Genomic DNA, 14,212 nt, shown 5'->3' on the forward strand with positions numbered 1-14,212 from the left:
TATATAAATATTTTAGGTAAAGATTTTTTTAACATATTTATTTTCATTTTTATTTTTTTACATGTTCATTCATCTATTTTTGATATATAGGCCTATTTAATTTATTTTGAGCAGTGGTAGGTTATAAAACTAAGAATCCAACTTTTACAAAAGCATGATACGTGGTACCAATTATACTATTATTCCACTTCAACTAATTAAAATTTTTCACTTATTGATAGTTCTTATAAACCTATTTCAAGTACAATAAATTTTATTTATTGCTTCCAACTTAACATTATTTTAATTAATCCACAACCTATTTTTAATCAATGAAAATAGAACTATATTGGATTTAGCACTTATTTCAAAGGTCTTAGGCTATAGAAAAAATTAAGATTGCAAGAAATTTAATTTATTCAACAATTATACTAATCTAGCCACAATAATCCTAAAATAATTGAATTGGATAAAGATCTAATCATATTAAATATTATTGAGCTTTAATATCCATTAGTTTTTATATTTAAAGAAATAATTTGATAGATGATATCTTTAATAAAATACAAATGACCATTTACGACTTCTATATGGACAAATTTTATTTTTTTGATTAATAGAATTTCTTGATTTTTAACAAAGTCTTTGTCAATAAAAGGAATTTACGCTTTTGAATCTAAGATAAGAATTTTGTTATTTTGTAGTTCTAAATAAATATCTATTATAAATCAAGGAGAGGGATCTAAGAAAAGAATATAATATTGACTAGATATTGTATAAGATTTTAGGTGCACGGTTCATACTATAACTAAAAAAACTTATTTTTTAATATATTGTCTTTTTTGACAATCATGCTTATTTTATAATTATATTGCTTCTTTGAATAATGTTGAGTAGTAATTTTAGATTTTCTATAATATAAGGATAATCTTATTCAATAATATTAAGTCTTTTTTTACTCATTGAGAGATTAAAAGCATATGGTATAATTTTGTATTGGTTTTGCCTTCATTAATTAAAATTTTAAAAATTTGAGAATTATGGCTATGACTTCTTTTGTACATCTCCAATCAAATCTTTGTTTTTGACATCTTTTAAAAAATTGATTATTACATGTATTTGTTTGAATAATAAATTATTTTAATAAATCGATTTTTAATATTATCAATAATATATCTTTTATATTATCTTGTAATTTATGATAAATTCCAAAACCTTACTTTTGACATTGATTAAAATAAAAAAGCCTTTATCATTCAATTTTAACATCATATATAGTGGCTAAATATAAATCTCATTATAAAAATAGGAGTTTGATTGCTACTATTTTTTCTTGATTATTTTCTCCAAATATAGCTATAAATAATTTCAAGAATGAATTAAGATCACAAAGAAATTTTGCTTCATTTTCCATCAAAATTATAAATAAAAAGAAAGTACTTCAAGAAAAAAATACATTCATGAATCCAACTTGAATAAATCCATTAAGATATTGAGGAGGATGCAATCATAAATAAAGCTTGAATTATTGTAAAAATCCTTAAAATTTTGATTATATTCTATTAAATGTTTTTAGAAAATTTATTCTTACCTCCTTCATATTAATAATAAAATACTTTTAGATTCAATTGTAATGTTGATCTATTTGCTTCTCTCAACAACAAAACTTTTTAATACAAAATTTAAATTTTATTATTAATTTCTTTTATAGGTATAGAAATAGTACTTCTATGATTGACTTTGATAATATGTGAAATAATTAGCATTGATAATCTCATAAAGATTTGCAATAGTTGTAAATCTATTTTCACTTTTGTTAAATATAGCATCTATAATATTTTCTTCTATCTCTAGAAAGACAACATAATGAATTCTCTTTTAACAACAAAGTATGGTATAATAAGCAAGTATATGTTGAGATTTGATCAAGTCTTTTGAATTATGGCCATTTGTTATAAAAACTCATTTAGGACAAACTAAATACACAAACTAACAAGAGTGAAACCTTGCTCTGTAGTTGGGATAGAGCATAGATAGCTCAGAAATTGTTAGACTTTACACGTTAAAAAAAATTTGTGTGGAATCTTTGGTTTTTCCACAACAAAATAATAATTCATACTAGTTCAACAACTAACATACCATAACTTATGATTTGATTCCTAGAATTTGAGCTTCCCTCACAGCCGAGTCACCTGCTTCTCAGGTCCTTCCTTTAAAGGCCAAGTCCTTACCCCTCACTAATCAATGCATCAGATATAACCCGGCTGTGTCAAGAAGAAAATAATAATAATAATAATAATAATAAATTCAAATCCGCCGCACTGGGATGAGGGATGTGGAGAGAGGTTTCGATTATGATTCCTCACACGCGAATCTAATCTAGAGCCAGCTTTTCAAACCGGGATGGAGTTGACGAATTGTGACGCAAACCATCTCGAAGGAGAAACAATTCCCAACTGTTGTCGAGGCAAGTGCACAAGCAGACAGTTGGCTTTCCCCTTTCGACGCGGCGATCGCGGTCTCCGCAGGAATAAAGAATAGAATGCCGCGAAAAAGCATTCCTTCTCCGCGGGATCCTCGGCGAACAGTGTCGTGGTCGGCATTTGTAGATTGAGAGACACATTCCCACCCTTCTAGAATCTGACTCCAACGCTCAACAGCATATTGAGCACGTCACGCTGTGTCATGTGTACCCAAGTAACCTGAAAAGGAAGCCAGAATCATGAAAGCTACCCACCGACACCATCATAAACCGCAGCGAAGGAAATGATACATCGTGGACCCGTTTGTGCTCTGAAGCATCGCGAGCAGGGTGTTGTCAGACTGTAGCTGGGTCAGGAAGGAAGGCAGGACGGTAGGCCGTTTTAATTTGAGAGTAATGAGCAGATGATGTATTGAAGAAGATGGAAAGTGTTTTTTTGGTACAATAAGTGATCAGCCACAGCAGTGAGCGCGAAACATCACCAACCAATAAGTTCAGTTACTCGTTGCCGGCGTGAGTGCTCTTGAGCCTGCATGAGTTTCAAAGTCTCACCACTGCGGTACCATGTTTTCACCGTGTTGTCAAAATTGTGCTCACGAAGAGCATCAATGAAGTCGTGAACGTGCATTAGCAGATTCGGCTAATTGTGTCGGGATCGATTGTCAGTTGCTTGCATCAGAAGAAGAGCAGATAAGGAAACTCAGTCGTCGCGGGTTCATTACATGCAGGCAGATTTGACAATTGCAGTTATCTCATCATTCGTTTTGCTAATTTTCCGCAGACGCCACACGATGTGATGAAGGCGTGGGTTGAATGGGAGGAAGGAAATATTATTTACACAGTACAATGTAACTTAACGCAGTCTTACTCGAATTCGAAAAAAGACGAAGGTAATTTCGCGTTGTTGAGAGGGTCATGAGAGTAGACGACAGATTTATTGAGGTCGAGAGGGACGTCACTTTTCAACTGGAGACAAGTAGGTACGCCAGGAGTCCTAGCGACTATTTTGTCACACAAGAATAATATAGAGACATGAACCACGTCACAATGCAAAGGTTTCAAGGTAGGGCCAATGCTTAAGCGACAATAGCTTGACCATACTGTTCAACGGCGGAACATGGTTCTCAACAAACGCTGCTGGACTTTGTAGGTTTGACTGTTCCACCTCCATTTTCCGTGTAACGCAGGAGATGTTGATCATCTCCCCAGAGTAATTAGGTTCAAATAGAACTTCTCTTGAACCGCCTCCTGTGGCGAAATGGCCTGGACAAACACAAAAAGCAACTTTCCCTGGCACTCATTCTTCTGTGCCTGGAATCCGACTCCAGATGTCAGCTTATGCCTCGTCGTGCAGTCATCTGTGTCTGTAAGGCTCGAGATGGTTCTGTGAAGCCAAAGTTCTCTATTGGCTCTTTTCTTCCTGATTTAGCTGCGTTTTCTCTGGACAAGGGTTGTCGAAGGAAAATTGACTGACTTGAAGCTCTTAATTTGATTGTAACTCTCTCGGTGATTTCCGGTAACGCGTTCAACTTTGAAGGTTTCATTGTGGGTAGTTATTAAACTCAGTGTTGATTAGCCGAAATGCTTGAGCGATCGATGAGCTGAGGGAAGGTTAAAGATCTTCATACAGCTCTCAGCTCCGGGTTTTAAATTTTGTCCACTAATCTGCAGGTTTGTCTGTTCTCGAGATCAGAGGTGTCCCTGATTTTCTAAGCACATGGTTTCTTAGTGGCCTCGCGCTGGGGATCGGTGATGTCGGCGCACAGGAGTTCGATTTTGGTTAAACCTGAGTTTGACACGCTGTTGACGTCAAACTCACAAAGTAGGTCACTCTTTTCCTGAAGGCCCGGCAAGATCTTCTTTTAATGTACTGTTCACTTCGCTGTTCATGATCTAGAAATACTTCTCGTTTAAACGCACTGAAAGTAGGACGACGGGTTTCTCTAAAGTTTATGGAGGTTCCGTTTGCTGGCTGAGTGACGTTTACAATTGGCTCACATTTCATGGCCACCATTCTTGATCATCGTAATTGGTCAAGTCCATACAATCGTTGACCGATCGGGTTAGATTAGATCACGCTTCAATACATGCAAAAATCACTGTGTACTCTCCAACCTCCATTACGTTGTAATCGTATCAATTGGCGGAGGATTTCAATTGTAACGTCACAGGTCACTTAGGTTTCTAGGGTGCGAGAGGTTATCCAGGCGGCGCGAGGATCATCTTCCCCCTTGCATGGAAGTGGAATTCGTATGTCAGTTATTCTTTTGATTCTCTTCCCTTTGATAGTACCAATTTCGGAAGCGCTGAAATTAAACAAACTGCGCTCTATCGGCACTTCGAAGGGATTGTGTCTGAACTAGGTAGCAACAACTTCTTGCGAAAGGTGGTTTTTAGATTTTGGGTGTGACGATCACCGAACTAATAACCTTATGAATCGAAGCAAAGGTTTGTAAACCATGAGCTGCTTCGGAATAGATATCAAGAGACGACGGAAGCTCGAGGTAAGAGTCACTCGGAGACGGGGTACCAAGTCTGACCCCGAGGAATTTCCAAGGCGAAATACGCCAGGTCTAACAGCAAGACCTGAGCTTGGGTCGATGTCCCATCCTGGCTACGGAGAGACCACAAGCAAGGACTCAACTTTCTTGGTTAATAGCGAACGTCGTGAGCTTCGAGCGTTTACTCTTTTAGAGCTGAAATTTGCGACCAAAAATTTTTCTCTGAGCAATCGGATCGGCGAAGGAGGCTTCGGACAAGTCTACAAGGGAACCATCAAGCAGAAATCGAAATTGCAAGGCGTTGAGGAGAAAATTGAGGTTGCTGTAAAGCAACTCAACAATGGTGGACCACAGGTAATACATCCGAACTAGTACCGTTGTCAAAGGAGCCCAAATTTTGCTTTTTGCCACAATCCCATGCACGTAAATGATTTGTGGAAATCTGTGGAAACTTGGGCTTGGAGCCGGAAGAGTCGACGTTATGAAAATTGGCGCTTGCTACAGCATTGCAGATGAATTCATTAGGTCACCGTAATTGGGAAATTGGTGCAGCGAGTCTACACAGCTCTGCAGCAGATTCTTCGCTGTTACATGTTTCGATTCACACTATTTATGGTCTAAGTTCGGCATAAGCCTTTTACGCACTCCTGGTTGTCATGAGTCAAGCAGTCCGATCCTATGCTTATAATCAAGCTTGCAGGGGCACCGTGAATGGATAACGGAGGTTCATTTTCTGGAAATTGTGGATAATCCCTACCTGGTGAAGCTGATTGGGTATTGCGCCGATGAGGACGAGAGGGGGATTCAACGGCTACTCGTGTACGAGTACATGCCAAACAGGGGCCTCGATGACCATATCTTCCGCACCGTTCCTCCAGTTTTGTCATGGCAAGCCAGGGTGAAAATCGCCCTCGGGGCAGCACGAGGACTTGCCTACTTGCACAATGAGAAGGGAGTAAGCAGTCCAACGCCACATGTAACATTGATGCCCTCTTTGTCACTTTCTTTTCACATCCGAAATCTGATTGGGAATCATCTTTGTGTGCATTGCAGGTAATATTTCGAGATTTCAAGGCGGCAAACGTACTGCTGGATGAGGAACTCAATCCAAAACTCTCCGACTTTGGGCTTGCTAGACAAGGGCCAGACGTAGGCAAGACTCATGTCACCACTGGGGTATGACACCTCTTCACTTGGAAACAGTACATTCCCTTTTCCCAGAACACGATGTTTATAAAACCATGCGAAAAAGGTTACGAGAACTCATGCATTGTCATTGACCCCCTCTGTTGAATCGCTGCAGCTAAAGGGCACGTATGGATATGCAGCTCCGGAGTACATCCAGACGGGCCATTTGACGTTCAAGAGTGATGTGTTCAGTTTCGGGGTGGTATTGATGGAAATGCTAACGGGCCGGAGGGCTTTGGATAGCAATCGACCTAAGATGGAGCAGAGAATGTTAGATTGGGTGAAACCCTTCATCAACGACCCACGAAAGTTTCACCTCGCAATGGACCCCCGTCTAGAACTACAGTACCCTACGAAAGCCGCCATAAAATTTGCAACTATTGGAATTCAGTGTCTTGAGAAACAACCCAAAGCAAGGCTGCAGATGGTTGACGTAGTCGAAGGCTTGAAGAAAGTCCTCGAAATGACATACTTGTGGGAGTCACCCAAGCTTTCGACACCTACAACTCCTCGCTCCGGGCAGGCAGCCACAGCCTCAGAGAACAACAACAACAACAACATAAGCCCTAAACTGCCTCGTCGAAAAGGTGAAACCAGGGAAAACCCTAATCTCGCCGCTCCACAGTTAAAATCACCTCGCCGAAGCACCAATCAACCTGAATCACCTTCTCCAACTGCATCGGGGAGAACACCTACACCTGCTTATCGTTCCATAGCGTCTTCTCCGATGAAGCACACGAACCTGATGGACTGGGCATCAACTCAGGATGTCCCTGTTCCACTCAACACTCCACATGCACAGAGAAGACTTACCACTAGAGCTCCAGATACTTTACCACCCCTGGACTCATTCAAACCTCAATCAATTCCATGCAAACCTGATGTGGGGATCAACAAGGTGAATAGCGTTCGAACTTAAGAACTAAACCGTAGATCAGGACCATAGAGTTGAACTACAGCAACCCTATTGAGGAATAGGATACCACCCTAGCCAAGTGCGAATAATACAGCTGCGTCTCTTGAAATCTGAGGCTATCCATATCGGATTAATGAAACGAAAATCTTATCTAATTGCAAGGACGATCTGTGTTGAATTTCGGGTACCTCTATCTGGATCCACGATATAGCTGCGAGCTCATTCTTTCTGGGCTTGTACCAGCACACATGAAAAAACACTGCATGGAGTCAAGTGCGACAAACTGTCTTAAATCACACCTTTCGAACTCACACATCACAGTTGAAAATTTTAATTACATGGTGTTGTGTGGAATTGAATGCTGACTCACTGATCGCCGACTCTGTGGACTTCAGCTTGACTGTTAGTCATCCTGGCGTGGAAAATGCATCACTAAACAATCTTTGCCTCCATTTCAGGCCAAAAAATGAGTTAAAAGTAAAGAAATAAAATAGAAACTGGGGGCTAAGCAATCTGAAGGAACCTTTGATTATGTGTTACGAGGCATGATTGAAGAGATAATTTCTTCTAGCTTACTTCAAGTTTTGAGATGCCACCTCTGCGGCGGAGCCGTATTATATATCAGACACTTGGCTTGATCTGCACAACATCGACCATGCAACACCAAATCCGCCTTCCACGGATCTAGACGCGTCAATGGACACCAATTCCAAGGCAGAAGGAGCTAAGAATATGTTGACCGTTCTACCATAACCGACTCGGGGTGAGTACATGGGAGTGGTACTCGGAAGCAAGTCGGACCTCGACTCAAATAATGCAAGGGCCTTACAGAGGAACCCACCACGTCGCGGACTGGATACAAGGACCACAAAGGGAAGCAAGCAGGGATGCTCCTTGTGGGACTAAGAGACAGAACCTGACTTGACAATTATTTTCACAACATACAGTCTCACTGACAGTTCTCAAGCCCCGTAGACTTGACCACTAGTTGGGTGTATACTCTGTGGCAACCCTGTAGAGGGATTGGAACTCCCTCTTCTAGCGGCTTTTGCACGAACCTCTCCCTCACACCTCCAACTCAACGAGGTCAGCCAACCTGCAGATTCAAAATTCTCCTCCATGCTTGCCAAGCACAAGTATGGAGGTAAAGATTTTGGAATGGATTATTGTATATTTTCATTATCTGGTGCTCTGGATAATCAACCCACCAGCCCTTGGAACAACAAAAATATGCAATTATACCACATTTTGAGCTGCATAGCACCCTAAACCTTGGTTCTAGATCCAAAAGGAGGCTCTTAACATGGCTACAAAAAATAGGGCGTAAAAGTTCAGCTCAACAAGAGAGAAAGATAAGCCTTCTTAACCATATAAAACAAAAGATAGAAGATGTAGGCAAGCTCTCGTCTCTACATTTTGTTTGATTTGTCAAATATAGATTCAAATTTGTAGAGTGATGTTCCATTTCCATATCAAGGACATAAATCACAAACAACCAAAACATCAATACATTGTTGAATTATTCAAATAAAGTAGATGTTTACTCAAAGATATTATAGTAGTAAAATTAGAATGACTATTGCTAAAGACAAGAAGATAAAAGATTCTTGAAACAAGAATAAGAACAAAAAAGGAGTTCACAAGAATGAAGAAGGCTTTACTCTTACCTTTATATATACTATCTAATTAGAAGTTACATGGCAACATTCTATAGGACCTTTGACACATATCCAATACATGGGTAACTTCTTACTTGTAAGTCCTACCAATGAATCTTAATTGGTAGAAATATAAAAAATATAGTTTTAAGTTATTTAATTATAAAATATTAGAATTAGAGAGTATTTTTTATTATTTAAATATTTACTAGATTTATATATATATATATATATATATATATATATAGAAGATATAAGAATCTTATCAATAAAAAATAATAAAAATAAAATCTTAATAAGTCTAGAAGGCAATAATCTTGATTAGTTTAGAATCTTTACTTATTATAAAGTATTAATGATTAGTTATTAAAATCAATGTCTACATTGGCCTTCTATCTACATGTATTACTTATAAAAAAATCTATATATATTAATTAGTAATTAAAAAAAACATGAAAAAGAACCTCATATTTTTTTAGTTTTTTTATATAAAAAAATATAATTTTTAGTTGATTTAAATTAATTTTATTATTATAAAGAATTATTAAAATATAAAAATAAAACTTTAAATTAAATAAAATATTAAAAAAATATTATAAGAATTTTTATAATTTATTTAGAATTTATTTAGAATTATTTAAGAATTTTTAGAGTAATTTTAAGTCGTTAATAAAAATAAGTTTTTCTACCTTAGAAGTCATTCTGAATAAATAGATTAAGATTTGAATGTCATATAAGGTTATTAAGCTAATTGGATATATTTAAATACTATGATATAATCAGAAATAGAAAAATATTACTTCTACTAACAAAAAATAGGATGACCAATAATAAATCTAAGACACCCATATACACTACTTATGAACTTTGGTGAGGTTCAAAATCTTGATTTCTTATGAAAATTATCCTCAAAGTAAAACTTATTAATTTGATTTTTTTATTATTTATATTTTATCTTTAAACCATCATAATTTATTTCATTTATTTTATATTGAAAAAATTTATTTCATTTATTTTATATTATTATTTTTTTTATTCTACCTTCCACTTAATACTATCAATTATAAGCAACTTTTAATTGAAGCCATCTCATGATTTAGATTAAAAAGTAAATATTATCCTCACATTGGCTAATATTTTAACTTACCAATTTGTCACATATATACATACATACTTTAATAAATATCTATATGATTAAGTAAAAATAGGCAAAAGTAGATAAAAATAGATTAATTTTATAATATCTTCTAGAAAATCTTTTTAGAAGCTTCATAGATGCTACTTTGATTTTACATATATTTGTAGTTCATTGCTAGGTTAGAAATTTTGTCAACAAATTAACTAAGTTGTTGTAATACGTGAAGTCTTGCTTGAGAATGCTTCGGGCATCTAACTGTGGAAGGTAGAATGGAAATTGCAACAACAAAATCCCAACTATAATAGAATACTAACTAAACTCTAATTAGATCATAATAATGCTAAGCAAGCTTTAATCGAATTCAAAGAAACCTCAAAGAAATTTCAAAGAAACAATAAGAAATCTTAAAAAAATATAAGAATGATCACAAATATATCTCAAATACCTCTCAATTCAATCTTAATTTAATCCTAGTTAAAATCCTATTAGACTTCATTCAAACTTTAGGCCAAAACTAACTAAATCTTAAATCCTAAAAAAATCCTAATAAAATCCTAAATCCTAAATCAAATCCAAAAAAACTCTAAATCAAACTCCAACCAAATCTTAAACCAAATCCTAAACCAAATCCCAACCAAACCCTAAATCCTAAATCAAATCCTAAATCCTAAATCAAATTCCAACCAAACCCTAAATCCTAAATCAAATCCTAAATCCTAAATCAAATTCTAAAAAAATCCTAAACCAAATCTTAACCAAATCCTAAAATAAACCCTAAACCCTAAATCAAATCTTAACCAAACCCTAATCCTAAATCAAATCCTAACCAAATTCTAAATCCTAAATCAAACTCTAAATCAAACCCTAAACCCTAAATCAAATCCTAATCAAATCTTAAATCTTAAATCAAAACCTAAACCAAATCCTAACCAAACTTTAAACCCTAAATCAAATCCTAATCAAATCCTAAATGAAACCTTAATCAAATTCTAAACCCTAGTAATTTCTACAACAAATTCAAACCTCAATAACTAATGAATGAACCATTGATCTTAACTTAAATTTTGCACACTTCTTAAAAACTAAGTTGAAAACAAGTACAAAAAATTTGAAAAAGATCGAAATTACCAAATAGACGATAACCTCAAAAATGTGCTTGGGTATTAGTCGGCCTCCTTCTTCAACCTTAATGCCAATCTCCTAGAGCCAATATCTCTCTTTTTCACCATTCAATTGATCTCAAAATTCTCATACACATAGAAAAACAAGTCTTATATCCTCTCATATAAATTTTACTCCAATTCAATAAGTAAATTGCAAGAAAACTTAAAAACTTTCACTAGGCATAAAATTCTACTTTCTGAGACCGTGACCCACTTAGACCTCAATAACCCTCAATTCAACTGTTAGATCGAGCTCAAATTCACAATACATATTGAACACAACTATAACCAATAATCCACAAAATTTCACTTGTAGATCTATTATAAAAAACTTGAAATCATTCAAAACGTAAATCCTATTTTATTTCATAAAACTCAAGTCATCCAAAACAAACCTTGACTTTACAAAGCTCTTACAAAGTCAATACAGATCCAAATCACCTAAAACCAATGCTTATAAAAATTCTATTCAATCTTCTATCAAATCCCACTCTCCAATTTGCCAAAGAACCTTGGAGTCGTCGTTGAGACTCAGTTTTGTGCCTTAGGGTCTGATTTCGACCCTTGTTCATAACCGGCCCTCTCCGTGTATCAACATCTAGTTTTTCTAAGTAATTTTTACTAGAATTTATTCTTGACTTCCTTCTAAAGATGTCTATATCATTTATTTTTCCAATCTACCTTATTTTGCCTTACTTTTGGTCCTACAAAGTAAGTAGAAGCTATTTTTTTTAAAAGGGCAGCATTACTACTAAAAGTTTTACTACCTTCCTATCTTTTATCTATATTTTTCTACTTTTTCTTTTAATTTGGATCTTCTATAATAAGATCCATATTATCATCTTTTACCATATAGTCATATTACAACACGACAAAGTATTAATAACTTATAGAACAAACTAATTATGAGGCGCATATAGAAAAAACTTGCTTTGTAAGTTAAGATACATATCTTGCAAAGTCAACATATTTTGGAGGTCTCATAGGACATTGCCATATAGCTCCTAATTAAGAATATATATGGAGATAAGAGTGAAGTCTTCTTTACTCTTGTCAATGCCTTTCTAATCTTTAGTCTTGTTTCAAGACTTTCTAGACTTCTTATTTTTGGCAATAGCTATTCTAATTCAATATTACATCACCTTTGATTGAATTTTTAGTTTTTTTCAATGACACAAGAGTATATTAAGGATTTCTTTTTTCAAAACTCATATCTTTGATAATTTGACAAGAATGCTAACTTACTATTTTTATCTTATTTTAGAAGTGAGTGGATTATCCCACTTCTATTGTTGTACTTTGAAGGTTGTAGACTAGCCACCTTTAAAAAAATAATCTTATTTTTTAACATTGATTTTTTTTTAAAGAAAATAGATTATTCTGCTTTCTAAATAAATTCATTTGATATTAAAAATTGTAGATTATCTTCCTCTAATTTAACTTTTGAATTTGTTTGAGTTATCTATGGAAGGAAAGATTATAGATGCTACTCTTAGCAAAAATAAAAATAGATTTGTAACTATTACAGATCTTCATGAGCTTGTCAATATTTTAAGAATAGAAATTTTACATATTTTTAATTTGAATCATGGAGGTACTATTCCTATACCTATGGAAGAAATTCAAAGTTTGCAGTAAGAAGTTGTGCAATTGAAGAAAGCAAGTAGATCGACCTCATAACCAAATCTAGCAAATTGTGCTTGTATAAGTATGATATAGACAAAGACTAGTATGTCAAAGAAGTTTGATGGAACAAAATCAAAATTTTGAGGATTTCTACAACAAGTCAAGCTCTATTTAAGATTCCATCCCTTCTAATACCCTCATGGATTTACCCAAGTTGGATTCATAGTCGCACTTCTATTAAGAAGTGCTCTCTCTTGATTTGCACCTTTAATAGAAAAAGTTTTATGACTCTTTTATGATTTGAATTTATTTTTAAAAGTGTTTATGGCCATATTTAGATAAAATAAATAAAAAAGAATAGTACAGACCAAGCTCTTATCTTTATGACAAGGATCATGGTCACCCACCATATATATTGCTGAATTCCAAAACCTTGCTTGTGACATAGACTAAAATGACAAAGCCCTTATCAATCAATTTCAATATGATTTGAAGGATAATGTTGAAGATTTATTATTGATAATGCCAAAGGCAAGATCTTTGGAACAATTTATTACTCAAATCATTACATGTAACAATTGATTATTTGAAAGATGACAAGAACTAAGACTTGGTTGGAGAGAAATAAGTCAAATAATAATGGCAACTCCTAAGTTTTTAAAAATTTATTCATTAAAGTCAATATCAATGCACATTGATACAATACATTTTAAATTCCTCAAGGAGCACGAAAAGATTTGATAATGTTAAGAAGACTTATGCTTATATTATAGAAAATCTAAATACATTGCTCAACATTGTCCAAAGAAACAATGCAACCACAAAATGAGAAGCATGATTATCAAAAAAGATAATATCGTATTATAAATACTTTTAGTATATACAAAAAAAGTTAAAAAATATTATATATTAATAAATCTAGATGTGTGTTACAATAATTAGTAGATTAAATTAAAAGGAGTTAGTATAAAAAACTTTATTTTATTTTTTTACTTGTTTTGATTTTTTTTGCTTATATTATAAAAAAGTATAAGCCTTGGAAGAAGGTAGAAGCCTATCAAGGACATGAATCTCAAAGAAAGGGAATCCTCAATACACTCTTCTATCACTGAAGAGAACTAAAAAGTCACTCAAAAGGTGATATAATATTAACTAGAATGGCTATTGCCAAAAACAAGAAGACTAGAAAGTCTTGAAACAAGACCAAGACTAGAAAGGCATTGACAAGAGTGAAGAAGGCTTCACTCTTGCCTCCATATATACTATCTAATTAAGAGCCACATGGCGATGTCCTATAGGACCTCTAACATGTGTTGACTTTGCTAGCCACATGTCTTATCTTGCAAGACAAGTTATCTATGTATGCGCCACGTAGTGTCAAGGACAAAGACTCGATGAGGAAAAATATACACCAAAAGGCTATCTTGATATAATAAGTCAAAATATAAACAAGTAGGTATATTAAAAGGAAACTGGAATGGCTATTGCCACAAGACAAGAAACTAAAGGCTCTTGAACCTGGACTAGAAGCAAGAAAGGAGTTGACAAGAGTGAAGAAGCC

At 34.6% G+C, this 14,212-nt stretch overlaps 1 protein-coding gene and 1 long non-coding RNA gene across 2 annotated transcripts; one reads left to right on the top strand and one right to left on the bottom strand.

Moving 5' to 3' along the window:
* Positions 1-3,287: 3,287 nt before the first annotated feature.
* Positions 3,288-7,221, top strand: LOC112291251 (serine/threonine-protein kinase PCRK1). Its single transcript, XM_024538403.3, has 4 exons — positions 3,288-5,316; positions 5,663-5,917; positions 6,016-6,138; positions 6,266-7,221. The coding sequence occupies exons 1-4, from the start codon at positions 4,921-4,923 to the stop codon at positions 7,067-7,069; spliced, it is 1,578 nt and encodes a 525-aa protein (XP_024394171.1). The 5' UTR covers positions 3,288-4,920; the 3' UTR covers positions 7,070-7,221.
* Positions 6,156-8,639, bottom strand: LOC149987887 (uncharacterized). Its single transcript, XR_016506443.1, has 2 exons — positions 7,643-8,639; positions 6,156-7,325 (listed from the first exon to the last, which is right to left on the bottom strand). It is a non-coding gene; the product is annotated as an uncharacterized LOC149987887 (long non-coding RNA).
* Between the last annotated feature and the right edge of the window lie 5,573 nt (positions 8,640-14,212).

Source organism: Physcomitrium patens, chromosome 14, assembly GCF_059467195.1.
Source record: "Physcomitrium patens ecotype Gransden chromosome 14, ASM5946719v1, whole genome shotgun sequence".
Classification (NCBI taxonomy): Eukaryota; Viridiplantae; Streptophyta; class Bryopsida; order Funariales; family Funariaceae; genus Physcomitrium; species Physcomitrium patens.

Bases quoted from the DNA above. Each gene is read 5' to 3' on its own strand.
- LOC112291251 (XM_024538403.3), top strand. From the start codon at position 4,921: ATGAGCTGCTTCGGAATAGATATCAAGAGACGACGGAAGCTCGAGGTA. The intron at 5,918-6,015 runs GTAAGCAGTCCA...TGTGCATTGCAG, and splicing joins ACTTGCACAATGAGAAGGGA to GTAATATTTCGAGATTTCAA. The intron at 6,139-6,265 runs GTATGACACCTC...GAATCGCTGCAG, and splicing joins AGACTCATGTCACCACTGGG to CTAAAGGGCACGTATGGATA.